Source organism: Typopeltis vanoorti, chromosome 24, assembly GCF_054136105.1.
Source record: "Typopeltis vanoorti isolate ZY-2024b chromosome 24, IOZ_Tvanoo_1.0, whole genome shotgun sequence".
Classification (NCBI taxonomy): domain Eukaryota; kingdom Metazoa; phylum Arthropoda; class Arachnida; order Uropygi; family Thelyphonidae; genus Typopeltis; species Typopeltis vanoorti.
The window spans coordinates 76194113-76220980 of NC_143572.1; the positions used below are offsets into that span (position 1 = coordinate 76194113).

Consider the following 26868-nt stretch of genomic DNA (forward strand, 5'->3'; position numbering starts at 1 on the left):
ACAGATTTTAGAGAAAGACAACAAATACTAAAATATTAATTAAAAAACTTTAATTAATACTTCCTATTCAAATTAAGTGGATATTGAATCCAACATTATATCTTAGCCAAATAAAAAACTAAGAGTTTCATGCTGAATATAGAAAACTATATAAGCCAATAGGTGGCACATGTTGGGGAAACTCATAGTAAAGGTGGAGTAAGCTCTGATCACTGTCCTTAGTATTTTCCCATAATCTAAAACACAACTCCTAGAAGATGTATGCTGTTATACATTATGGGAAAAGGTCACTACCCAGACCGGTTTCAACCTTTTTTGAGGTCTTGTCAGTGAGTAGGTAGATCTAGATGTAAATACTGAGGTTGTAGTAATACAAAGCTTATTTCTTTGCTGTACGAGTCGCCAAAAGGTGCACTAATAAATTACTGAAATAAAGAGGCAATAGGCTTCACTTCGGCGAAGTAAATTTATTCAAATTAAGTGACTTAATTTGAATAAATTTACTTCGCCGAAGTGAAGCCTATTGGCTCTTTATCTCAGTAATACTTCCTATATTTCGGTAATGTTACATTACCATCTTCAGGGAACATAAAAATAATGATATGTGCACGCAGGCATAAGACTAAACAAATATGGCTGAATAAAACAATTGAAGTCGATCCAAGAGTCCTAAATGTGCCCCTTAGTGGGCTAAATTAGGTTGTCTTGGCTGTTGGGCTGATGTTCTTTGTATGCAAGCTTCCCATATTTGGGGCAGTCTCATGCATTCCAAATTTGTTGAGGTTTGGGGAGTTTTTCAGAACTGAGACTGATTCCAGGAATAATCTCTCGTATTTATACTTGCTGTGGTGTAGTAAAATAGCTTTCCTCCAGCGTATTTTGTGGTGGGTGTCCAAAGCATGGTCAGCAAAGTCCTGAGGCTGTATTGGTGGAACCGGATATAGTCCTTATGTTCAGATATCCTGATATTAGCTGGCCTGCCTGTTTGGCCATAGTAGGATAGTTTGCAAGACAGACAGCTCTCTAGACAACTGAATCGTTTAGCCTTTCTAAAATGCTGCCAGGATAATAATGTGATCCCTAACTGTGTAAAATTAAAAACGGCGATTCACTTCAACTAAAGCTCTCCACATATATAGATGTACTAGCTTTGCTCTATTACAGGAGCAGATTGCAACCACCCACATTCTCTGTCATGCCTGTTTGGCCATAGTAGGACAGTTTGCAAACTACTGGGGACTTGGTGTACTCCAAGTAGGTCTAGAGGAAGTGGCTGGTCTTTGGTAGATAAGAGATGCCAATTTTTTATATGGTTTGTAACAAGTTGTCCGGTCATATTTTTTTTAAGATTTTTGTTAGCTTTTCAGAAGTACCCCGGATATAAGGAATGATGATAGATTTAGAGTAATCTCTGTAATGGAAGGGGTGGTTGAGGGGGGGGGGGGGGGGTTGTGATCAACTGGTTTTAATATTCTTGGATTTTTGAAGGTTGTAACCATTGGATAAGAAGGTGTTAAGGATATGGTTAAATTCAGTAGTTCAGTATTATTTTGTATAATGATACAATGGTCATGAGGCCCCTTTTATGAGGGAGTACGGCACCATCTCAATCCTTACTCATTTTATCTGAGCTCAGGACTGGCATAGCTGATGAATCAGGCCTATGGCTGGGTCTTAAGTATTCCTGACTGTGTGTGTTCATGGGGCGGTTTGCCTGTTCTGGGTGCAGAAACCCCTACCTCCATATGAGAACTGCTAATTCACCTCTATTCGAAAGAACCCAGATAAAGGTTCCTCACGTCACTGACAGGAATTGAACCCAGGTCTTTCTGACCAAAGGACATCGTCTACACCGACTGAGCTATGGAGGCTCTTAGTTCAGTAGTTAGCGCATTGTTATCTGAACTGATTAATTTTGCCCTATTATATAGGGTTTTTATAATCCCATATTGTCAAGAGGGGGGGGGGATTGCTGGTGAATGTACCTACCTGTATGAGTTGGTTTTCTGTAAACAGAGAAAGCCAGGGATCCATCAGGCTAGCATATGTAATCAGAATGTCTAGGAAAGAGAGGCTTGTTTTCCGTTTCCAAGGTAAAGTGGATCCTGGGGGTGTTGATTGTTTAAGTGTGTTGAGAAACTGTAAAGTGTATCCAGGACATACAGCCAAATGGCGAACTGAACATCGGCCATCATCTAACAGCCAAAAGACTGTGAAACCAGATAAAGGTTCCTCACGTCACTGACAGGAATTGAACCCAGGTCTTTCCAATCAAAGGACTTCATCTACACCGACTCAGCTATGGAGCTCTTAGTTCAATAGTTAGCGCATTGTTATTTGAACTGATTAATTTTGCCCTATTATATAGGGTTTTTATAATCCCATATTGTCAGGAGGGGGGGGATTGCTGGTGAATGTACCTGCCTGTATGAGTTGGTTTTCTGTAAAAAGAGAAAGCCAGGGATCCATCAGGCTAGCATATGTGATCAGAATGTCTAGGAAAGAGAGACTTGTTCTCCATTTCCAAGGATCCTGGGATGTTGATTGTTTAAGTGTGTTGAGAAACTGTAAAGTGTATCCAGGACATGCAGCCAAATGGTGAACTGAACATCGGCCATCATCTAACAGCCAAAAGACTGTTAGATGATGGCGAACACATCATCCACATAGCGTAGCCAAACAGTGAGTTTATGTGGGGCAGGTTTAAGGCTTTTTCTTCAAAGGTTTCCATAAAGAAGTTGGCCAGGGGTGGAGAACCCGTGGCTGTTCCCTCTATTTGCTTGTAGAATTTTCCTTGCCAAACGAAATAACTTGAGTTCATGGTGAACCGAAATAGGGCTGAAATGTCAGGAGGAAATTTGGCCTGGATGAGGTACAAATTATCTTTGAGTGGGACATTGGTGAATAAGGAGGAGACATCAAAACTGACCATTATGTCAGTGTGTTGGAGTGAAAGGTTTTCTATATTGGCTTTAACATTTTGACATATAAATTATTTTTAAAGTTGGAACAGATAAAACTACTATTTATTTAATTCATGTGATTTATTTCGTTAATTGTTACCTTATTATAAAGAATATTAATAATTTTGCAAGGTATGATACTCTTCGAAGCACTTAGGTAAATGTAATGGTATCAAACATTTTTTACATTGGCATGTAGTCTCACTTACATTATGCTTGGCACATACATGGCATCTCTTTGCTTGATGTTGCTTTTTATCAGTAGGGGATATATGTTCAGAGAAATGTGCCCAATTTTTTGCCTGCAGTCTAATTGGGCAGTCCTTTTGCGATGGACGTCCATGAGTACTATAATTAGGTAAAGATATATTTGACAACATATCTTCTGCTACGTTCAAACGGAAATTGATTATTGTTAGTTTTGATGTATTGGGTAGTTTGTAATATAAAACATAAGCATTGTAAATAGCGAAATCCACAAATAGAAAAATATTTTATTGTAACCTTTGATGCATTTTCGCATAACTGGAAAACAAGCAAGTAGTTGGTCTTGCCTATTGACACCGCCCATTCCGCAATATTCAAGAACACATTTAGGTTTTATTACTTTTTCTTCATCGTCCCTCTTACTTCTCCTTACTTTTCCTGTATCTACCATGTCTTCTTTTGAATGCTTTGTGCTTATCATGTAAACATCCTTCTTATTGCAGCAATGTAATAACAAAATTCCTCGACAAGATAAAGTTTTTGATTCGCTTTTTTTATTTTATATGTCGTTAATTTCTTATTCTTCTTATTCATATTCTTGGGATTTTTTCTAACTGTCCCCACAACATTTGTACTATTTTTTCTCAAGAAAAAAAAAAATTCTGGTGACGAATACCAATATCTAAGAATAACGTATATCCTTTTCCTAAAATAGGTTCAGCCAACTCCATGACGATATTTTGAGATGCAGGTGTATCGGTTCATGAAATTTTATCCTTTCCTGTATAAATTTTGAACTTTGAACAATACCCAGAGTCTGATTCACATAGCTTGTAAAATTTTATCCCAAATCGTGCTCGTTTGCTAGCAATGAACTGTACATAATTTAGTCGACCTCTATATTTCATAAGGGATTCGTCAATTACTACATTTTTATCTGGTGTATATAATTGCTGAAACTTATTATTCAGGGTAGTCGACTATATATCGTACTTTACATATTTTGTCATCTTTCTTTGTTTCATTATCCACGAAATAGAGAAAATGAGATGTAGCCAAGAAGCGTTTACGAGGCATAATTTTTGAATATATGGGTGTCTCAACCACAGCCCTCTTTGACCAATACATGTCTATATTAGATTTTTTTACCTGTGACATAATTATACATAATGCAAAATATGCCTGCAATTCGTCACTTGTTATTGGATACCATTCTTCAATCTTTTTAGTAATTTCCTAGTTTATTGCTTGAGCTGCATATCTATTAGTTTCTGTAACTATCATGTCAAAGAAATCAACACAAAGGATTTGTTTCAAAACAGAAAGAGGTGTCGGATTTGCACCAAATCTTAGCAAAGCAAATGCATTGATGCCGGGAATTTCCGTAAATGGTTTTAAAATAGGAATATTTTCCTTTTCTTGCCAATTTCATTCATTGCCTGTTACATCTGAATCATCGCTACTAGACGATATCGGTCTCAAACATTTACGAACATTGCCTCAAAATGAACTTCCACTGCTACTGTCGCTATTGTCACTTAACAAGTCAAAAATGCCAACCCTTTGATGATATAAATTTGTCTCACCGTTTTTATCCAAACTGTCCTCTCTGCTTTCAATATCACTTTTGGCTAACATATAAATATTTGTAGACATATTAGGGACAATAATAAATTGCAACACAAACTAACTAGTGAATAGAGTTTATATGCATATGTATTCACTGCCTAACACCCTAAATTCGTTTGAAATTGACGCAAACTTCGTAATGTCTGCGATATGTCAAAATCAATTTTAGTGCAATAAACAAAAGACGTGTCACAGACATCTTTGTATGTTAACGGGTTAAAGTGGGCTGAATTTTTTGTGTGTGAAAATGTGTTGCCAGTATATTGTGTGAGCACTTTGGCTAAAAGTTTGGCTAATTTGTATGTGGGGGAATCAAATCCATCCACAATGGGATGTAATGGCACATTCTGTTAATGGAGTTAGTGAAACCAGATGGAAGGATAGTGGCAATTACTGGAGTAAAAACTATAGAATCATCTATAATGGATGAGAAAAAGGACAAATGGTGTGGGGTTGTTACTAAAAAAAAAGATTGAGATAAGAAAGTAAAAAATATCATCTGTATGACAGAATACTGATGACAACCTTAACAGCAGCACCAGTGGATCTTGTAATAATTCAAATCTACATACCAACAACTAATTCTGAAAGTAATGAGGTAGAAGAATATCAGCAACTAGAGGAACTAATAAAATCAGTTAAAGATTAATTTAATTATATTGAGAATTTTAATGCAGTGGTTAGAAAAGACAGTGAATGTGCAGAAACCAGACAATTTTGACCAGGAAGGAAGAGTGTAAGAGGAGAAAGACTGTTAGATTTCTATAAACAGCATTGCTTTGTAGTACCCAAATCAAGACACTATAGATGGAAATCACCAAAGATTGAGTGCATACTAGTTAAGAAGCATACAGAAACCAACTGAAGTCATGTTACAGCTACCCATGAGCTAAAATAGAGTGACCACTCACTTGTTATCTCAAAATGTGAAATAAAACATTAAAATATATGTAGAACAAGGAACAGAAAATGGAATACTGAACTACCAAAGATATAAATAATGAATTAAAAAGAAACAGACTACAGGCTTAAGATGAACAGTGATTAAAGTATTAAAGAAATAATTAAAAGTTCAGTAGCCAAAGTATTAGGATTTATAAAATTATAAGTATCTTGGATTAAAAATTAGATAATTTAAAAGAAGAGCAAAATAAAGCAAGGAAAATTAAAGGAAGAAAATGAAGCAAAGAAATTAAAGATATGACAAACGTAATTGGAAAAAAAAAAAAGTGCCAGAAGCATCAGAAACAAAGGAGTTGAGTTTGTTGTTTTATTGAATATGATGTGGCCTAAGATTGTTCCCATTGGTGAAAACTGGCTATCAGAATCAGATATGGTAACTAAGATCGAGTGTAATGGGTATACTATTTTTAGGAATGAAAGAAGAGATAGGAGAGGAGGAGTACTACTACTAATGATATCAGATGACTTAAGTCCAGTTAAGGTAGAAACGCAAGAAAACAATGATGGTAATAATGTACCATATAGCAGTGAGTTTGAGTATATCTGGTGGAGGCTAACAAAATGAAATATATGGTGGGGTGTTGTTACAGACCTGACAGCTCCATTGCAGGGGATGAAGAAATACATCACCAATTTAGCCTTATGGGATACCAAACGAGTGATCGTTATGAGTGACTTTAATTTTCTAAACATTGATTGTAATTCTCGTAGAAAGGCTTAGACATTGGTTATACATGCTTATTAAATTACTTAAGGAATTAACAACGTACAAATGATATAAATTAAAATTTAATCTATATTCCAATATTTCAGCAATGTCACGTTGCCAGTTTCACAGGAACTTAAAATAAAGACGCATACATGCAGGCACTACACACAGTAACTGAGGACGAAGCAGGAAGCTGTTGTTTCTCCTAAAAGTCCTGATGGTGCCCCCTAGTGGACTATGTAAGTATTCTCGGCCGTTGGGCTGAAAGTCTTCTGATGTAAGTCTCCCAAATTTGGGGCAGTCTCATGCAACCAAATTTGTTGAGGTTTGGCATGTTTCTTAGGACTGAAGCTGATTCCATGAATTGCCCTTTCAAATTTGAATTTACTACAGTGTATGACCGTGGCTTTCTTCCACCATGTTCTGTGGCGAGTATCCAGAGCATAGTCTGCAAGACCAAAGTGGCTGTACTGGTAAACATTGATTGGTAGATGAGAAAGAAGAGGAATTTATTGAATTGTTGTGAGACAACTTTCTCAAGCAGCGCGTGGAAGAAGGAAATTGAGGTCAAAGAGTGTTGGATTTGCTCATAGCATCAGAAGGGATCTCTGTTAAGAATATCGTGATTTTACCACCAGCTGGTGACAGTGATTATGTTGTGCTTTCTTGGGAAGTATCTAATTGTATTGATGCTCCAATTAGAACAGGTTACATGCTAAACTACAAGGCTGGAAATTATGATCAGCTTAGGAGAATACTATCTTTAGTCCCATGGTATCAGTTAATGAATGGGAAAATGCCAGCATAGGAATCTTTGAAAAAGTGCTTAAGTGAGGTGGTATCTGAATGAATCCCTAGAGTTCGAAGAATAAATAGGTTGGGAGTGTAACGGATGTACAACCTTATTATGACAAGAAGAAGAAGAAGAATATTGTGAGAACAAGAGTGAGAGGAGTTATGAAATATATAAAGCTCAGGCCAGAAAAGTAACAAGTATTGCAGAAAGCTAAATTGGAGTATGAAAAGAAATTGGCCATGCAAGCAAAAAGAGAATGTGAAAGAATAACTTTACTGAATACAGATGGTACTCTAGTGTTGGAAGCTAATGAGATTGTTCAATTAATGAGTGCTCACTTTGCTAAGATAATAACCAGGTATATGTAACATGGTGCACAGTGCTACTGCTACATTGGATGAACAGTTAGAGCTTCATGAAAATAAGGTTGAAGAGCTGTTGCATAACCTGGATGAGAATCTGTCAATAGGGACAGATGGAATATCAGCCCGTTTGCTAGAGGAATGTTCAGCTGAACTGGTAGGCCTTTCACATGTTTACATAACTTGAGTCTCAGCTCAGGAATGATACCACAGGAATGGACGGAATGTATGATAGTTCCATTGTACAAGGGTGGTGCAAAAACTGATGTGTCTAACTACCGACCTATCGGTACCCCTGGTGTAGTAGTGAAGATTTTTGAGAAGTTGGTAAGAACTTGCATATAGAAATGGGTAGGCAAACAAACTACACTCTGCAAGGAGAAGCATGGGTTTACTATGGGAAGGATATGTTTTAGCAATCTGCTCATATTTTATAACAATGTTATGGCTGAGTTGGATAAAGGGAATGGATACACTATGATAATGCTGGATTTTTCAAAGGCATTTGATAGGATACCACATTAAAAGGTTGTTGCATAAACAGGAGTATATGGGATTGGAAAATAAACTCTTGACTTGGATCAGGGAATGGTCGACAGACAGATATCAAAAAGTGGTACACAGTAGGTGTGAATCTACCAAATTTAAAGTGACCAGTGGCATACCTCAGGGTTCAGTCCTTGGGTCATTTTTGTTCAATCTATATATTAATGACAATCAGGCAGGGTCTAACATCAAATGTGCAATTGTTTGCTGATGATGCAAAGAGATAGGCAGGGCAATCAGGGATACTACTGATATTCAGCACTTATGAAATGATTTGAATAGACTGGAAATTTGGGCAATGAAAATGGCTGTCAGTTTAACGTTAGTAAGGTGTAAAGTTATGCACTTTGGGTTTGGGGTGTAGAATCTTATTGGGCAGTTTAGATATCCCACTTTCACTGATGGTGGTGGTTTAAATGTGTTGAAAGTAAGGATGATATGCTTGGTAAGGACTAGGTGACCATCCCTATGTATGAGTATTCTCTTCAATGCTGTCACTCCTTGCTTTTCATTTCATAGCAGATCTCTTTGTCCTGGACATCAAGGAGATCCTACTTAAGACTAGTTCAAAGTTTTTTTTTTTTTTTTTTTTTTTGGGAGGGGGGGGGGGGTTTCTATAATGGTATTCATCTGATGGATGTTATTCCAAGGAGATGCTGGGTTGTTGTTTCTACAAGAATATCACCTGAATGGAGGAGACTCCATTCAGGTGATCCTGCCAACTCTTCCGGATAAAAAAGGGAGATGTTATTTAGATGAGTGCAGTATTAAAAAAGGTTGGTACATTTACAGGTGCCTCTGACGTTTTTTTTGCTTCTTTGTTGTTTTTGTTTGATGTTTCTGTGGTTTCTGAATATGGTTAGGGCTTGTTGAGGGCTCTGACGAGATAAAAAAATTATTTGTTGTCTCCACTAATCATGGAGCCTCACATGGACCCATGATGAATTAGTAGAGTCTCACATTTCAGATGAGTTAGCGAGTGGAATGCCACGGCTACCCCAGACACTATACTGACACCACAGCAGGTCTTGGGTTTCTCCAGACCACAGGGAAGGAGACTTACTGAACACTGTTGACCCTTGCAGGCAAGCCCACTAGCTTATTGACCCTGGGTGAGCCATCCAAGACTGCCAATCTTGCCCAATTAGAAGCCAAAGTAGTGTAAGACTACCAGGATCTCTCACCCCCTTCTAGATGTCCATGGTCCTCACTGCATGGCAAGGTGTTAGATCCCAGTGATGGTGGTCTGTAATATAGAATAGTAAAAAGACTCAAGAGAAGCAGACTGAAGAATATGGGAAGAAAAGCATATTACAAGAATAAGGAAAAAAGGACCATTCATAACTTGTTTTTAACTGTATTAACAACGCCAAACGAACTATTTTATAAAAAGATGTTTTGTTAACTTGATTATATTTCACTGAATTTCAAATCAACAGCATGTATATACAACAGTGAGTAAGCCAAATAATACAACTGTAAAGAACAAAAGATCTAAAGTCCTATTTTGGCACTCACTAATGTTGTAAAAAAAAAAAGTATTATAACTATGTGGGAATTGCTCTTAAGATAACATCATCATCATCATCAAATTCCTGCCATGTACCCTCAAGGGGTGTACAGGATATGACAGTACTACATGAAAAAATTACATCATTACTAACTTCCTATTTACAATTTTCCTCCAAGTCAGTCTGTTACTTGTCAAGACTCCAACATTATCAGATCTTATATTTCTATCGTCTAAGGCACTTTGTAGCGTATCAATCCACCTATATCTTGGTCTTCCTCTGGGTCGTTTTCCTGCCAACCTGGCATAGAACACTTGTTTTGCTAATCTTTCCTCTCCCATTCTATTTAAGTGACCATACCACCTGAGATTAGCTCTGCTAACACATTCCTGGATACTGACAATGTCGAGTTCTTTCCTAATATCCTCATTTTTAATATGATATTGCCATTGATGCCATCTGTTCACGCCTCTGATCTTTCTCAGGACTCTCATATCTGCGGTCTCTAGTCTTTGGTCAAGTGTTTTACTTCTGACCCAGCTCTCAGATCCATAAGTTAAAACTGGTTTGAACACTGTCTTGTATACAGCTAATTTAGTGTTCCGACTAATTTCTTTCTTATTCCATATGAATTTATTCAATTGACTTCCCACGATACCAGCTTTGCTGATTCTGTTGTCTATTTCTATATTTAGTTTACCATCTTCAGTAAAAATTGTGCCTAAGTAGCTGAACTGTTTAACTTGTTCCACAGGTTCTCCATTCACAACACAGTTGACATTTTCAATGATTCTGCCTATTTTCATTGTCTTTGTCTTTTTATTGCTGACCTTCATACCATATCTATTACAACAGCTATTCAATTTAGTCAGAGAATCTTGCAGACTTGTAGCGGATTTATTTAGAAGTATAACATCATCCGCATAAAGCAAAGAGCTGACATTAACATCTCCAATTTTGATATCAGGTTTAATACCACATTCCTTCATAATGTGATCCATATAGATAATGAATAACAGAGGGGATAGATAATGTACATCCTTGTCTCACACCAGATTTAACATTAAACCAGCTTCCTGTACTTCCTTCAATTCTAACTGCTGACTCACAACTCAAATAAAGACTAAGTACTGCTTGATATAATGCCCCATTGACACCATATAACTGCAGCGTATTGAATAGCTTCTCTCTTGGCACCTTGTCATATGCCTTTTCCAAATCGACAAAACTTAAATATAGATCTTTGTTATATTCCCATGCTTTCTCGACTATTTGTCGTAAAGTGAAGATCTGATCCTGACAGCCTCTATTTGGCCTGAATCCAGCTTGTTCTTCACCAAGCTTTTCTTCCACAATTCTTCTCAACCGTTTCTCAAGTATACTTGCATAGATCTTGCCAGGAACACTCAGTAGGGAAATACCTCTGTAATTCTCACATTCAGTTTTATTTCCCTTTTTATATATGGGTACTATGAGAGCTCTACTCCAATCATCGGGAATTCGTCCCTCTGTCCAGGCTTTCTGAACTATGCAGTGCAGCCACTGTAAGACTCTTATACCACCATACTTCAGCATTTCTTCATACCACCATACTTAAGATAACAGTCTCCCAAATTAATGCAACTATGTTTGTTCAAGTTTTGCTGACTCAAAAAATAATCTTTCGCATCTGTAACAACTTGTAAATAGCACATTTGTTGTGCAGTGATGACAGCACAGTGGTAAAACAACACTGACCAGGAATGCAGTCAGGAATACATATCCATACTTGAAGTAGAAAAAAGCCATCAAAGCCTGAAATGTGGAAAGGCAGCAAGAGTAGATGATATTCGACCAGAAATGCTCAAGTATGGAGGTATAAAAGTCTTACATTAGCTGCACTACACAGTTCAGAAGGCCTGGACAAAGTAGCCAATTCCACAAATAGAGGCTATCAGGATGAGATTTTCACTTACGACAGATAGTTGAGAAATCATGGGGAATATAACAAAGATCTGGAAAAGGCATATGACAAGGTGCCAAGAGAGAAGCCATTCAATACGCTGCAGCTACATGTAGTCAATGGGGCATTATATCAAGCAATACTTAGTCTTTATTTGAGTTGTAAGTCAGCAGTTAGAATTGAAAGAAGTACAGGAAGGTGGTTTAATGTTAAATCTGGTGTCAGACAAGGATGTCTGACACCAGATTAAAACTGCATGTAATGCAGTTTTAATCAATGTTTTAATTAAAATGTAATGCATGTAAAACACCAGACATAAAACTGCATATAATTCTCACATGCAGTTTTATTTCCCTTTTTATATATGGGTACTATGAGAGCTCTACTCAAATCATCGGGAATTCGACCCTCTGTCCAGGCTTTATGAACTATGCAGTGCAGCCACTGTAAGACTTTTATACCACCATACTTTAGCATTTCTGGTCGAATATCATCTACTCCTGCTGCTTTCCACATTTTAGGCCTTTGATGGCTTTTTCTACTTCAAGTATGGATATGTATTCCTGACTGCATGCCTGGTCAGTGTTTTTTACCACTGTGCTGTCATCACTGCTTGTTTCATTTAGCAGTTTTTCAAAGTAATTACTCTATACTTCAAGGATATCTTTTTCTCCCGTTTTCATGTCACCTTTATCATCTCTAACTCACTTTTACAGTACTCTTTCCTCCATTCCTAAGCTTCTGCAACAACCTCCAGAATATTTTGTCACCTTCTTAATATTTATTTTCTATATTCTTGCCAAAGTCCTCCCATGACTTTTGTTTAGCTAGTTTTACACAGTGTTTAGTATTCTTGCATTTGTCTCTGTATTCTCTAAGAGCACAAGCTGACTTATTTGCAGGAACTTTTGATATACTTTCTTTTTTTCTTTCACTGCCTCTTTAACTTCCTGTGTCCACTATGTAGTTCTAATTTTTCTATCCTTGCAGACAACTTCACCACATGCCTCTCTAGCTGAATCAATCAGGGCTTTCTTCAAGGCCTGCCACTGAATCTCCAAGGTTTGATTCCTGTTCTCAAACTCTTTCATTTTTTCTTCAATAATCTTTGTATACTTTAGTCTACAGTTCACATCTGAGAGCTGCTCAACTTTTATTCCCTTAAAAACTTTCTTACATGTTATTCTTTTCAATATGAAATTCAATTTTATCCTGCTCAAAACTAAATAGTGATCACTTCCAATTTCAAATCCTCTGTACACTCTGGTGTCCTGCACCAGGGAGAAAACATCACTATCAACAATAACGTAGTCAATGAGACTTTTCTTATTCCTTGCCTCTTCTCTCCATTTGAATTTGTGCACATTTTTATGTTGGAACATGGTGTTAGTAATAACCAGTCCATGTCCTGAGCAGAAATCCAACAGATATTTGCCATTATTATTAGCTTTGCTCTTTTCTCCAAATTTTCTCAAAATATTTTCTCACAATCATTTCCTACTCTGCTATTTAGATCCCCAACAAGGACCAACTTTTCCTTGTTCATTGTGTCAGTTGCTTTCTCTAAAGCCTCAAAAAATTCCTCCACTTCTACGTTATTAGAACCTTCTGTGGGACCATAGGCACAAATAAGTCTCATTGTCCAGTTCCCCACTCTCATATTTGCCCACATTACTCTACTTGAGACTGACTGGCATTCAAGATTAGTCTCGTATTTTGTGTTGAATACTATGGCTCCTCCTTTTCCTTGATTGTCATTGCCTGAATATAACATTTTGTATTTATTGCTCAGAAAGATCTCACCAGTTTGTCTTTTTTGTTACAGTTACCCCTATTATGTCGATCTGGTACTTATCTAATTCCTCAGCTAGCTCCATTTCTTTGCCATTCAGGCTTCTTATGTTGATAGTACCGATCTTTAACTCTGGTGATGTTGAGTTGGGGTGTGTTTTCAGATTTGTTCCAGTAGCTGACTTTTTGCTGTTCGCCCTGGTTACCTGGCGAAAACAACGTTTTTTATTTTGGTTTAACCAATAAGAATACAATTTGGTCGGCTAAATCCCAAATTGCCAGCCCATCCTCTTTCGTTCAGTATCCAAGTAGATACCCAACAGGGTGCACCACGAGAAGGTGAGGATTGGACATTAGGTCAGAAGCTCTGGTCAGTTCTCCGCATTCCTTTAAAGGCTATGTGGAGGTCTCCTCTCAGTTATACAGCTTTAGGCCTTGAAATAAGCAGAGTAGCAATCTCATGCTGGGTCATAAAATTGATCTTCCAACTAAAGACATTTGCAAACATCCATGCCCATAAAAGGAATCAAACTCAGGACTAGCTAGTTGGAAATCAGAAGCCCTATCCACTTGGCTCACCACGCCAGCAAACTAGAACTCAATTGCAATATAAACAATTCCCAAAGTAAAAGGAATACCTACACCAGCAAATCTAAATCAGAAAGTTTAATGAAACTAAGTGATCCAAAATGGAGGAAGAGGAACTACTGTAATCCATTTGTTTCAAACATGGGACCTTCTCTGCACCAACCTACAACAGACAAACACCACTAATCTATTTATGGGGTGATTTGAAACACGTAACTTTGAACAGAGCAGTATTTAAGCTTTACATTTCTTTACTGATGATGCTTTCAATTTATTGCTGAGAAAAATCAATTCCAGCAAAGTAGAGATAAAAGATTATATTGATAACTGCATCTCAAATATTGTCAGTCAATTTGTATAAGAATTTATGTTAAACTCACCCATTAAAGGCTGTTAAACCTATAGTATACTTAATATATTAACAAAAAGGATTCTACCTCTGCAACCTTTCTGTCTCAGCATTTAATCTGTCAGCATCTCTAGCTTTAAGTGCCATCCACCGAGATATTAAGTCTTGGTGTTCTCTTTCTAATTTCTGCTTTTTTTCCTCTAGACTTGTGTAAGTAAGCAGAAGAGCATTATGCTCATCCTTTATTAGCTAAATGTTAAAGTATCATATAACAAAACTGATTAGTGCTTACAATTGTTAAATTTAAAATAATCAGAAAGCATTAAAAACAAGCAAAAAAAATAAATAAATAAATGAATAATGCTATAGCACAGAGTTAAGCAAACTACCTATGACTGTACAACCTAAAAACAAGGATGGTTTTTAATTGAATGTCATGATAGAATCATAAAACTGCTGTTTCAACATTCATAGTGTTAATATGATGCATCCATGTCCATTCATTTGTATACTGTCTATGGCTGCTTTTCTGCCTCCCATAGCTGTGGCATGATTGTATGTTACACTTTTGTTGCCATGCACTGCTGCAGTTGTAGCCTGCACTTAGTGCTAACTTGACAGTGTTCTGAGTGCTACGCATTTCTTGGCCATATATATCACAAGTTTAGATCAGTGAATATTGGTTCCTTCATTTATATTCAAATTCAGTAGCTAGTAAAAGGTCTAGGTAGTGACTCTTCCCATATTTTTAACTTAATTTAGTGAGAAATTGTTGAAGTTCATCTGAAGAGCCATTCCATACAGCAAAAATGTCATCGACATATCTTAACCAATGAGTAGATGTGTGTATATATATATATATAGGTAATAAGTTGAATCAACAAATTGAAGGAACAGCAATGGGCAATCATCTTTCTCCTGCTATCTCCAATTTCTTTATGGAACATTTTGAACAACGTATCTTTGGCAACATTTCTCTCAGACCTACTCATTGGTTCAGATATGTCGATGATATTTTTGCTGTATGGAATGGCTCTTCGGATGAACTTCAACAATTTCTCACTAAGTTAAATGCATTTCATCCTAGGATCAAGTTTACCCTAGAAGTAGAATCAAATAAGCAGTTAGCCTTTTTAATCTTCTAATTCTTCGCCAACCAGATGGTAACCTACATTTCTCAGTTTATAGAAAGAAGACTCACACAGGCCATTATATCCATGCAGAATCTCATCACCATCCCAGTCAAAAGGCAGGAACTATTAAAACACTAGTTCATCGGGCCCATTCCTTTTGTCCTTCAGATGATCTTTTACAGAAAGAACTACTATATATATAGTAGCAAGGCTTATACGTTGGTCATACATAACTGGCAATCAGCCTACTGAATTAATAACGCATATAAAGGATATTAATTAAAGGCAACTTTAATGGTAAAAGGTCTCCCTAAAGAAATTGGCCAAGGATGGGGAAAGTGGTGAACCCATGGATGCCCCCTCTATCTGTCTGTAGAAAAGTGGTGAACCATGGGTTCACCACTTTCCCCATCCTTGGCCAATTTCTTTAGGGAGACCTTTGAAGAAAAAGCCTTAAACTCCGCCCCACAAAAACCCACTATTTGGCTTCGATGCGTGGATGATGTGTTCGCTATTTGGCCACATGGCTCAGATATACTCCTTCCTAACACACTTAAACAACCAACACCCCAGAGTCTAGTTCACCTTAGAAAAAGAGGAAAACAATACCCTCCCCTTCCTAGACATTTCAATCACTCGCCAGCTTGATGGATCTTTGGTTTTCTCTGTTTACAGAAACCCACCCATACAAGCAGATACATTCACCAGCAATCCCCCCCTACCCCCTTCACAACAATACGGTGTTATAAAAACACTATATAACAGGGCAAAATTAATCTGCTCAGATGACGATGCCCTAACCACTGAACTAAACCATATCCTCAACACTTTCTTAGCCAATGGCTATAATCCCCAAAAAATACTAAAACCAGTAAACCACAACCCTCCTCCCCCCTCCACAATAAAGATTACACCAAATCTATCACCATCCCCTACATCCAGGGCACCTCTGAGAAAATAACCAATATCCTCAAAAAATATGACCGGACTTGTTATAGACCATATAAAAAGTTGGCATCCCTTATCCACTCTACCAAAGACCAACCACTTCCCCTAGACCTACCTGGTGTATACCAGGTCCCTTGCAGCTGCAAAATGTCCTACTTTGGCCAAACAGGTGGAACAGCAAATATCAGGATTTCAGAACACAAAGACTACATCCGGTTTCACCAGTACAGCCACTCTGGGCTGGCAGACCATGCCTTGGATACCCACCATAGAATTCGTTGGAAGAAAACTAAAATAATACACCGCAGCAAGTTTAAGTATGAAAGATTATTCAAGGAATCATCAGCAGCTCTAAAAATGTTCCAAACTTCAACAAATTTGGGTGCATGAAACTACTCCAAATTTGGGAGACTTATATTATGAGAACTTCAGCCCAACAGCCAAGACAACCAAATTAGTCTGCCAGAGGGACTTTAGCAACAATATTAGTTTCTTGCCTTCTTCCTCATTTGCTTTTGTTAGTGCCTGCATGCACATAAAATATTCTTATGTTCCTGAAGATGGCAACGTGACATTGCCGAAATATTGAAGTTATTCATTAAAGTTGCCTTTAATTAATATCCTTTATATGCGTTGTTAATTTCGTAAGCTAATTACCAGTTACTATATATAACTTTTTCCTTTCTATCTAATGGTTATAAGAATTGCTTCATTAAAAGAACTTTGAGTAGTTTTAATGTCTTCCTCTTCAAACACAGAGGAAATAATGCGCATTACTATAAATTATGTACAAGGCATCAGTGAACGTATAGCAAAAGTTTTAAAACCACTGAATATTTTTGTTGCCTTTCGACCGTTTAGAAAAATCTCCACCTTTCTCACTTCTCCTAAGGACAACCTTCCACATTTTAATCATGACAGGTGTCTACCAGATTCCGTGCTCTTGGGGATTATCTTATTTCGGACAAACGGGAAGATCTGCCTCTATTTGGCTAGAAGAACACCAATCTTATATTGAATACTTTAAACCTGAAAAGTCTGGACTTGCAGAACATGCCATCTTCACTAGACATAGACTTCATTGGAGAAAGACAAGAGTTCTTCACAAAAGTCAGTTCCTCATGGAACGCCCTTATAAAGAAATATGTGAAACTCTACTTCATTCTCCTAACTTAAACAGATCCGACGGCTTACATCTATCCTCTTTATGGGAAATAGTACTTTACTTTACAAATTAGCTAATCTTTCCTAACTTTTTATTGTATTGATTTTTTTATTATTATTTATTTTTTTTTTTAAGGAAATTTATTGACCTTTTCAGTTATCTTACACCAGCTACTTAGGTGGTGCTTTTTGGAATTGTCAGTTATTGTTTAATTTGAGCTTAATATGTACTGAAGATGCCTGTGACATACGGGTGAAAATTATACTATTAAATAATCTTTGTACATGAGTTTTTTCCGTTATTAATTTTGTATGTTAATTGATAAACCTAATAGCAAAGACAAAAAGTGGAGATTGTTTCTGATACTCCTGAAAGCGAAGAAGTTAATAATAATGATCAAGATAATCCTACTTTTACTGCTGATATAATTAAAGAAGGTCTTAAACTGGCCAGTAATTTAGGCAATTATTTTGCCCGACATGATCCAAATGAAGAACGTGCTGGGAAGTTTTAACGTGAGCTTAAGTTGTTAATGTCTTCATACAGAGAATTGTATCACGACTTATCTAAAGCATCAACACAGCGATTAATAACTGAGTTCATGCCTAAAACTACTGAAACAACCAATGGTACTTTAGTTCAAGACATGACAAGAAGAATTCCACAAGTTGAGGCAGAAGTCGATGACACCATATCTAGTAGTTCTAGTGATATTACAGTCTCACGAAAACTAAAGCTTTCGCGTTTATTGTCAGAAACTGATAGTGAATAACATAATTTTTTTATAGGATCCTTAGCAAACAACTGAAATGAATCTTTTTTTAAGTTATTAAAATTCATTATATGTATGTGTGTTCTCCATGAAATGTAAATAAAAATCTTATGATCCTAACGAATTTGTTTTTTTCATTATTTTGCTCATATTTCAGGTTTGGAACCAATCTTCGCTTTTTCTATGGAGTCAGTAGTTCTTTTTTACACGAATTCTATTTATGCATAATTTTTAGAAACGCATCTATCGTGTAAAAAGAGGTTTAAGTGTATTAAATAATAAGGTGATACACCTTTTTTTTCTACTTGTAGATAAAAAAAAATATATGCCTTCTGCATTGATATAACCTTGATATACTCAAATGTTTTTGCATTATGGGATGCTGAAGTAAATGATGTGAAGTCATCAAACTTTATGTACAAATACACTAGAGGTGATGATACTTCACATGAAAACTTTGTTTGCTTATACCTATGCTTAGATAAAGGATTAAACAAGAACATCATTTCTTGGCAAGTATATTACAGCTTGGGCAAGACATTTTCCAAGATGAAATATGTATAATCTCATACAGATCAGCCTTATCTGATGAGCAACTGATTCTGATGGTTAGGAACACTACCTTTGAACCCCAATTAAACATGATTATGTCTCATAATTATGCTAATTACCAATCTCCCAAAAATCTGTATGCAATTATATTCTATATTTTGTTAATAAAAAAATGTGTTAAGTTTTATTTTTTATCTTATATATATAATAAGTACATGATATTCTTGATTTTCTCTCTTAATCCACAGAGTGTAAAATATTTACTATCTGGCTTTCTTAGAAAAAATTTGCCAACCCCTGTAAATGCAGAATAGATAGATTCTGTCATAACAAAACTTTAGCGTAATTTTTCAGATGAAAAGCGAAGATAAGAATAAAAATATTCTGCTTTATACAGTAATCCCTCAATTATCCAACCAGAGTGGGAAGATTTGCTGGTTAGAGAAGTGAAGGACTGAGTACAAATTTCATGGCGTGAAGTATGTTGACACACTGTTAACCAGAAGTTAAGTGTGACAACCATAAGTTAACAGCGATAAACAGTTTTAATCTTCCAATGTATGCCCATTTGAAGATTAATTGAAGATTTTTTCATCTGAAGATCAGAAAATTAAGAGATCACTATATTTAGAACTTTTTTTTCTGTAAAATATATACTAGCATCTAATGTACTGCAGTTATTCTTAATTTGTTTAGGAGTTTAAAGTTAATATTAGAATGTATAAGCTGTGGTGGTAATTTAATAAAAGGATGATGCTTCAGATGAAGTCATAATTATGAAGGCTGCAGTTCAGATAAGTTTTTTGATTGACTGCCTATGGTTTTTGATGCATTTATGTGCAAGTGCTATTGTAGAATTATGTGTTTCTTGTATGTGTTTATTTTTATTCTAAGCTGTTCAAAGACAAAATGATATATACTGACCATGACAGAAAGTAAGATGATGGGTGCTTTATCTCTAAGTGACATGCACTTCGACTTCAGTCATTTTGTGAAGTGCAATATACATATTTATTAGATTATCTGAATAAATTGAGTTTTTAAAGTGGATGGAATGAATGTATGTGAAGTGTCACATAAAAGCAGATTTGATAGGCAGTAACATATCAGTGAATGAGAATGAAATGAGAAGAGCAAGTGCTCATCTGACAGCTAAGATAATGTTAATGTAAAAGAGTAGGAATAAATGGCAAGAAGTTGCAAAAAAGAGAGCAAGTGATTTTGTAAAAGAAATCATTGTGAGAGCAAAGGAGGGAAGAGAGAATGCATTATAACAACAGTAAATGATGATATGGATTGATAAGAAAGAAGAAGTAAATACCAGTGGAACACTACAGGAATAAAGCCAGAATGGTAATGAAGTTAGTGCGAAAGATATGAAGTGAGTAGGGATATGGTAATTTTGTTTAATTAAATCCAGTTAATTGGGATAGCCCGTTTTATTGGGACAAGTCCATAAAAACAACACAAAATGAGAAAATAACAAGAATTTGCTTAATTTATTTGGGACACCATGCCATTTAATTAAACTGTTAGTTATCAGAAAAAAGGGCCAAGCCTCAAAAGGGATTAGGGGATTATGCTTTAAAGGGATTAGAATGGAAATATGTGAATGATACCTGAATTTTTTAAGAATTGGTTTATGAGTTGGGACATAAAAATACAACAGATAAAAAAAAAATTCACTGGTTCTTGACAATTGCTAAGGAGGTCAGTGCAAAAGTAAATCTTCTACACGCAATACAGTTTATGGCCGATAGTTCGCAAGGAATAAGCAATAAGACCATTGTAAACTATTTTACTCACTGTGGGTTCAAGCATTCGATCATGGATATGCCAGACAGGGCTGATAGTGTAAATGACATTACATTAGATGTGAACCACATCAGAAACTATGAAGAGTTTGTGTCCATTTACAAAAGTCTTCAATACTATAATGAAAATGAAGATTTTGAGGACAAAATTGTGGAGGAAATTGCAGCAAAACATCGGAGAACATTAGAAGAACAAGAAAGTGATAAGTCTGACAATCTCAAGTTTGAATGAGTGGATATCCAGGACATCATTAATTGCTAAGAACTGCATGCATGTTTAATATGTATACAATTAAAGTGATTTTTATGGAAAATATTTTACTTTAATTAAAGCCATTTGTTTAAGTTTATCTATAAGTCAGTAATTTTGCTACTCACCAAATGAAAAACTTGTTTAAACTTGTATTTTGTTTAATGTATATATATATATATATATAGCTTTCAAACTCTTATATGCAACTTTGTGTAAATAGGGAAGCCACTTAATTGACTAAATTATGCTGTTCTCAATGTGGCCCAATTAACCAGAATCCACTGTATTAGAAAAGTATGAGGGTGAGCAAATTATAGCAGGCACAGAGATGGAAGGTGTCAATGGAAGAGAAGCCAAAGAGTATGTGTTGAAGTGCAGAAGAGTGTGAGTGGAGAAATGTGTCTTGATGAGGTATGATTGTGAATGGAACAATAGCTAGGATGTGTAGGAAGGAGATCTTAAGAATGTGGATATATGGGATAAATTTAAAAGTAGAAGAGGGCTGTTTACTGGAGACAGTCTACATTTCAGTGAGAGCAGCAGTGTGGCATGTGAGTGTCAAAGCAATAACTGAAAAACTGATGATGGGTGAGTATAAATTACTAGAATCAGTATGAGATAAATGATGAAATGAATAAGGATAAAGGGATCAATGGGAGCAAACATTATCAAAGATCTCAATGAATGATGTGGAAAGGAACTGTGGGAAGAAAACAGGGGTTATGGAGGCAAGCAATTATGCTTATACATAAATGCAAGGAGAATATAGAAGCAAAGTTTGTGACCTTGATAAAATTAGTAAGCAAATCACTAGCGTCGGTGGGATGTTAGAGGACAACGTGCTGATAGGAACAGAATATGACGATTACAGGTTTTTTTTTTCAAAAATACAGAAAACAAATAAAAAAAAGGAGTGGGATATTACTGATGTTCTCAGAAATGTTGTCCCCTCCATGTGGAACATTAACGAAGCAGTAGTGATAATGATTTGAAGCCATTTGGTATGGGACTGAGATGGGCAGGAAATTTAGATATTCAGCAAGGTATTGCTACAGGTCATGAAATGGAGAGAGATGATTTCGAAATGTTCAGGAAGACTGGAGATAACTGGAAGGCTATAACAATGGGTGACTAACAATGGATGAAGCACCGACTGGAAGCAGATAATAATTTGTAAGAAAAATTAATTCCTTGGGCTGTTTGGATAAAAATAGCTTACATAGCATGTAGCTAAAGCATCACATGGGACATGACCTCAAAATGTCACAAGATGTCACCACAATATCCTGGGGAGGGTGGGGGTTAATCATGTGGTTTTGACATCAGGAATAGACAGGCAGGTGCAAGATTCACTAAAAAAGATGGAATTACAACACAGACGACTGTGATAAATTAAAGAAACAGATTGGTGACTTGCCATTACTTGATCAAGTGAAGGAACGAGAAATCAGTAGTTACCAAAACTTCATTCAAAATCAATTAATTATGGCTATGTCAGATTGTATTCCTAAGGTCAGGAGAATAATAAAGTAGGGACAAATTAATCATGGTGAAGCATTTAACCTTTTAATTATGTCTGATGTTAACAAGGCTGTGGGATTGGATTAGATATAACCACATATAATATTAAAGAAATGTGCAAAGGCAATTCACACCATTCCCTTAATATATAAGGTGATATCCAATGTTGAAAGTTTATTTTTCACTTGGTGAGACTATAATAAATCTAGTTTAATCCTTTATCCAAATGTGTGCAAACAAAGTTTGCACCTGAAGTATCTTCAGGAGTGGGGTCAAGTGGTACAACACCGGACAACTCCATGCAAAGGTGGAGCAAGATACCAACACTCCTAACTCAGTATCTCCCATAATGCAATCATGGGAGATACTGAGTTATTGGCTCCCACTGAAGAGACCTCAATAAAGGTCGAAACTAGTCTGGGTAGTGGCCCTTCCCTTAATGCATAACATTATACATATCCGCAAGGAGATGTGTTTTGCATTTAACGGACAAAATTCCCGGTCCATATGTCACGTGAAAATTAACACCCTGTTAATTTTAAAATGCTTTTAACCAAGATTTGCTTATAATTAAATTAACAGCTCATTTTTTGTTATTAATTTCCTGTTATGTTTAACAAATTTTGGCGAATAGGCCATCATAATTTGGAAAAACACTGCAGTAATTTAGCCAACATAAATGAGACACCACTCATAAAACATGTTCAGCGAATGATTAGGACATAACCAAACTGTAATTGGTTCTTTTGTTGTGTGGCGTGACTTTCTGCGAGAGTTTTATTACACACATTTTCATAGTTTTAGGGAGTTAATTATAAAAAAAAACAGCAGAATTCAAAAGTTAGAAAAAAAAACCTGATAGTTTTTTCAAAGCAGGATTACCTAAACCAAGCACCCCAACATCGAACATTAACTTCACATTAACTTATCTAAAAGTGTGAAAATTGTGTGTAAAACAGTTTTTTTATTACAGTACTACTTCTTCTGCTGCAGCTTTTCCCACTTAAGCAGGGTCGCTGTTTGTCGTGAGTCTCCTCCACAACTTCCGGTCTTGGGCTGTAGCCACATCCACGTTCTTCATCCTCAAGTCCTCCTCCACCATCTCCCTCCATCTCTTCTTTGGCCGTCCGAGCTTCTTCCCCTGCACATCCATGTGCATGTACCTTTCTTCCTACATACTCTTCCTCCCTCCTCATCACATGACCAAACCATCTCAAACTTGCCTCCTCTATCTTTGCTCCCAAGTTCGTAACTTTCACCGTTCTCCTTATATAGTCATTTCTCAGATGATCCTTTCTGGTCACTCAGCACATCCATCTAAGCATTCTCATCACCGCTACCTCCATCTTGCTGATGTTATTTTTCCTCAGGGCCACAGTTTCCAAAGCATTCGTCATAGCTGGTCTCACTACTGTCCTGTAGATTTTGCCTTTTAGTTTGATCAGCACCGTCTTATCACATAGCACTCCAGCCATCTCTCTCCAGTTCCTCCATCCTGCTTGTATCCTGCATCTCACTTCCTTCTCAGGGGTGCTTAAGGGTCAAAGCTGTATAACTGAGAGGAGACCTCCACATAGCCTTTAAAGGAATGCAGAGAACTGACCAGGGCTTCTGACCTAATGTCCAATCCTCACCTTCTCGTAGTGCACCCTGTTGGGTATCTACTTGGATACTGAACGAACGAGGATGGGCTGGCAATTTGGGATTTAGCCGACCAAATGGTATTCTTATTGGTTAAACCAAAATAAAAAACGATGGTACAACATGACAAAATTTCATGCCAGCTGGGGCGTCACCCGGTTAAACAAGGCCCACGTTGTTTTCACCAGGGAACCAGGGCGAACAGCTAAAAGTCAGCTACTGGAACAAATCTGAAAACAAACCCCAACTCAACATCACCAGAGGTAAAGATCGGTACTTCGGTCGTGGTCTTCCGAAAGTTCATAAACCAGGCATTCCGTTGAGACCAGTTGTAGATTATATAGGTTGTCCCACTTACAAAATTTCAAAATTTTTATCAAATTTACTCTCCTCTTCCACTAGAAGAACTGATACTTATATAAAAAATACTTTGGATTTCAAAAATAAAATTTCAGATCTTCATTTGGATGTTTCTGATATCATGATCAGTTTAGATGTTGTTTCTTTATTTACAAATGTGCCTCTTTTGGAAAGTATTGAATTACTACAACAGGAATTTCCTTCGGACATTGTAAACGTATTTGATTTTGTAATAAATTCTGGTTATTTTTCCTTTAAAAATAAGTTGTATCAACAAATTGAAGGAACAGCAATGGGTAATCCTCTTTCTCCTGCTATCTCTAATTTCTTTATGGAACATTTTGAACAACGTATCTTTGCCAATATTTCTCTGGAACCTACACATTGGTTCAGATATATCGATGACATTTTTGCTGTATGGAATGGCTCTTCTGATGAACTTCAACAATTTCTCACTAAGTTAAACGCATTTCATCCTAGGATCAAGTTTACCCTAGAAGTAGAATCAAATAAGCAGGTAGCCTTTTTAGATCTTCTAATTCTTCGCCAACCAGATGGTAACATACATTTCTCAGTTTATAGAAAGAAGACTCATACAGGCCATTATATCCATGCGGAATCTCATTCCCAACCCAGTCAAAAGGCAGGAACTATTAAAACACTGGTTCATCGGGCCCACTCCTTTTGTTCTACAAATGATATTTTACAGAAAGAACATAACTTTTACAATACATAACTTCTTCCTTTCTATCTAATGGTTATAAGAATTGCTTCATTAAAAGAACTTTGAGTAGTTTTAATGTCTTCCTCTTCAAACACAGAGGAAATAATGCGCATTACTATAAATTATGTACAAGGCATCAGTGAACGTATAGCAAAAGTTTTAAAACCACTGAATATTTTTGTTGCCTTTCGACCATTTAGAAAAATCACCACCTTTCTCACTTCTCCTAAGGACAAGCTTCCACATATTAATCATCCAGGTGTCTACCAGATTCCATGCTCTTGTGGATTATCTTATTTCGGACAAACGGGAAGATCCACCTCTATTCGGCTAGAAGAACACCAATCTTATATTGAATACTTTAAACCTGAAAAGTTTGGACTTTCTGAACATGCCATCTTCACTTGACACAGAGTTCATTGGAGAAAGACAAGAGTTCTTCACAAAAGTCAGTTTCTCAATGAACGCCTTTATAAAGAAACAAGTGAAACTCTACTTCATTCTCCTAACTTAAACAGATGCGATGGCTTACGTCTATTCACTTTATGGGAGGTAGTATTTTACAAATCAGCTAATCTTTCCTAACTTTTTATTGTATTAATTTTTTTTTTTTTTTTTTTTTTTTTTTAGGAAAGTTATTGACCTTTTTAGTTATCTTACACCAGCTACTTAGGTGGCGCTTTTTGGAATTGTCAGTTAGTGTTTAATTTTGAGCTTAATGTACTGAAGATGCCTGTGACACACAGGCGAAAATTATACTAATAAATAATCTTTCTACGTGAGTTTTTCCGTTATTTATTCTGTACTGACATGTCTACTCACGGTTTACCTCTTTTAAAACTTATGTTATTGTTGATAGTGATGTTTTCTCCCTGGTGCAGGACACCAGATTGTACAGAGGATTTGAAATTGGAAGTGATCACTATTTAGTCTTGAGCAGGATAAAATTGAATTTCGAAAAGAATAACATGTAAGAATGTTTTAAAGCGAATAAAAGTTGAGCAGCTCTCAGATGTGAACTGTTGACTAAAATTCACAAAGATTATTGAAGAAAAAATTAAAGAGTTTGAGAACAGGAATCAAACCTTGGAGATTCAGTGGCAAACTCTGAAGAAAACATTGATTGATTCTGCCAGAGAGGCATGTGGTGAGGTGGTCTGCAAGGATAAAAAAATCAGAACTCCCTGGTGGACACAGGAAGTTAAAGAGGCAGTGAAGGAAAACAAGAAAGCATATCAAAAGTTCCTGTCAAATAAGTCAGTGTGTGTGCTCTTAGAGAATATAGAGACAAATGCAAGAATGCTAAATACTGTATAAAACTAGCTAAACAAAAGTCATGGGAGGACTTTGGCAAGAACATAGAAAATAAACATCAAGTAGGTGGTAAGATATTGTGGAGGTTGTTGAAGAAGCTTAGAAATGGAGGGAAGAGTGCTGTAAAAGGAATTAGAGATGATAAAGGTGACATGAAACCTGGAGAAAAACATATCCTTGAAGTATTCAGTAATTACTTTGAAAAAGTGCTAAATGAAACAAGCAGTGATGACAGCACAGTGGTAAAAAACACTGACCAGTCAGGAAACATATCCATACTTGAAGTAGAAAAAGCCATCAAAGGCTTGAAATGTG

The 26868-nt window shown here is 36.4% G+C and overlaps 1 protein-coding gene across 1 annotated transcript in view; it reads right to left on the reverse strand.

Moving 5' to 3' along the window:
- Atg16 (Autophagy-related 16) overlaps positions 1–26868 on the reverse strand; it is a 307774-nt gene that overhangs the window by 196339 nt on the left and 84567 nt on the right. The window contains exon 6 of the mRNA XM_090413611.1: positions 14445–14605. Within this exon, the coding sequence (XP_090269737.1) occupies positions 14445–14605 (161 nt within the window). The remainder of the gene's footprint in view (positions 1–14444; positions 14606–26868) is intronic.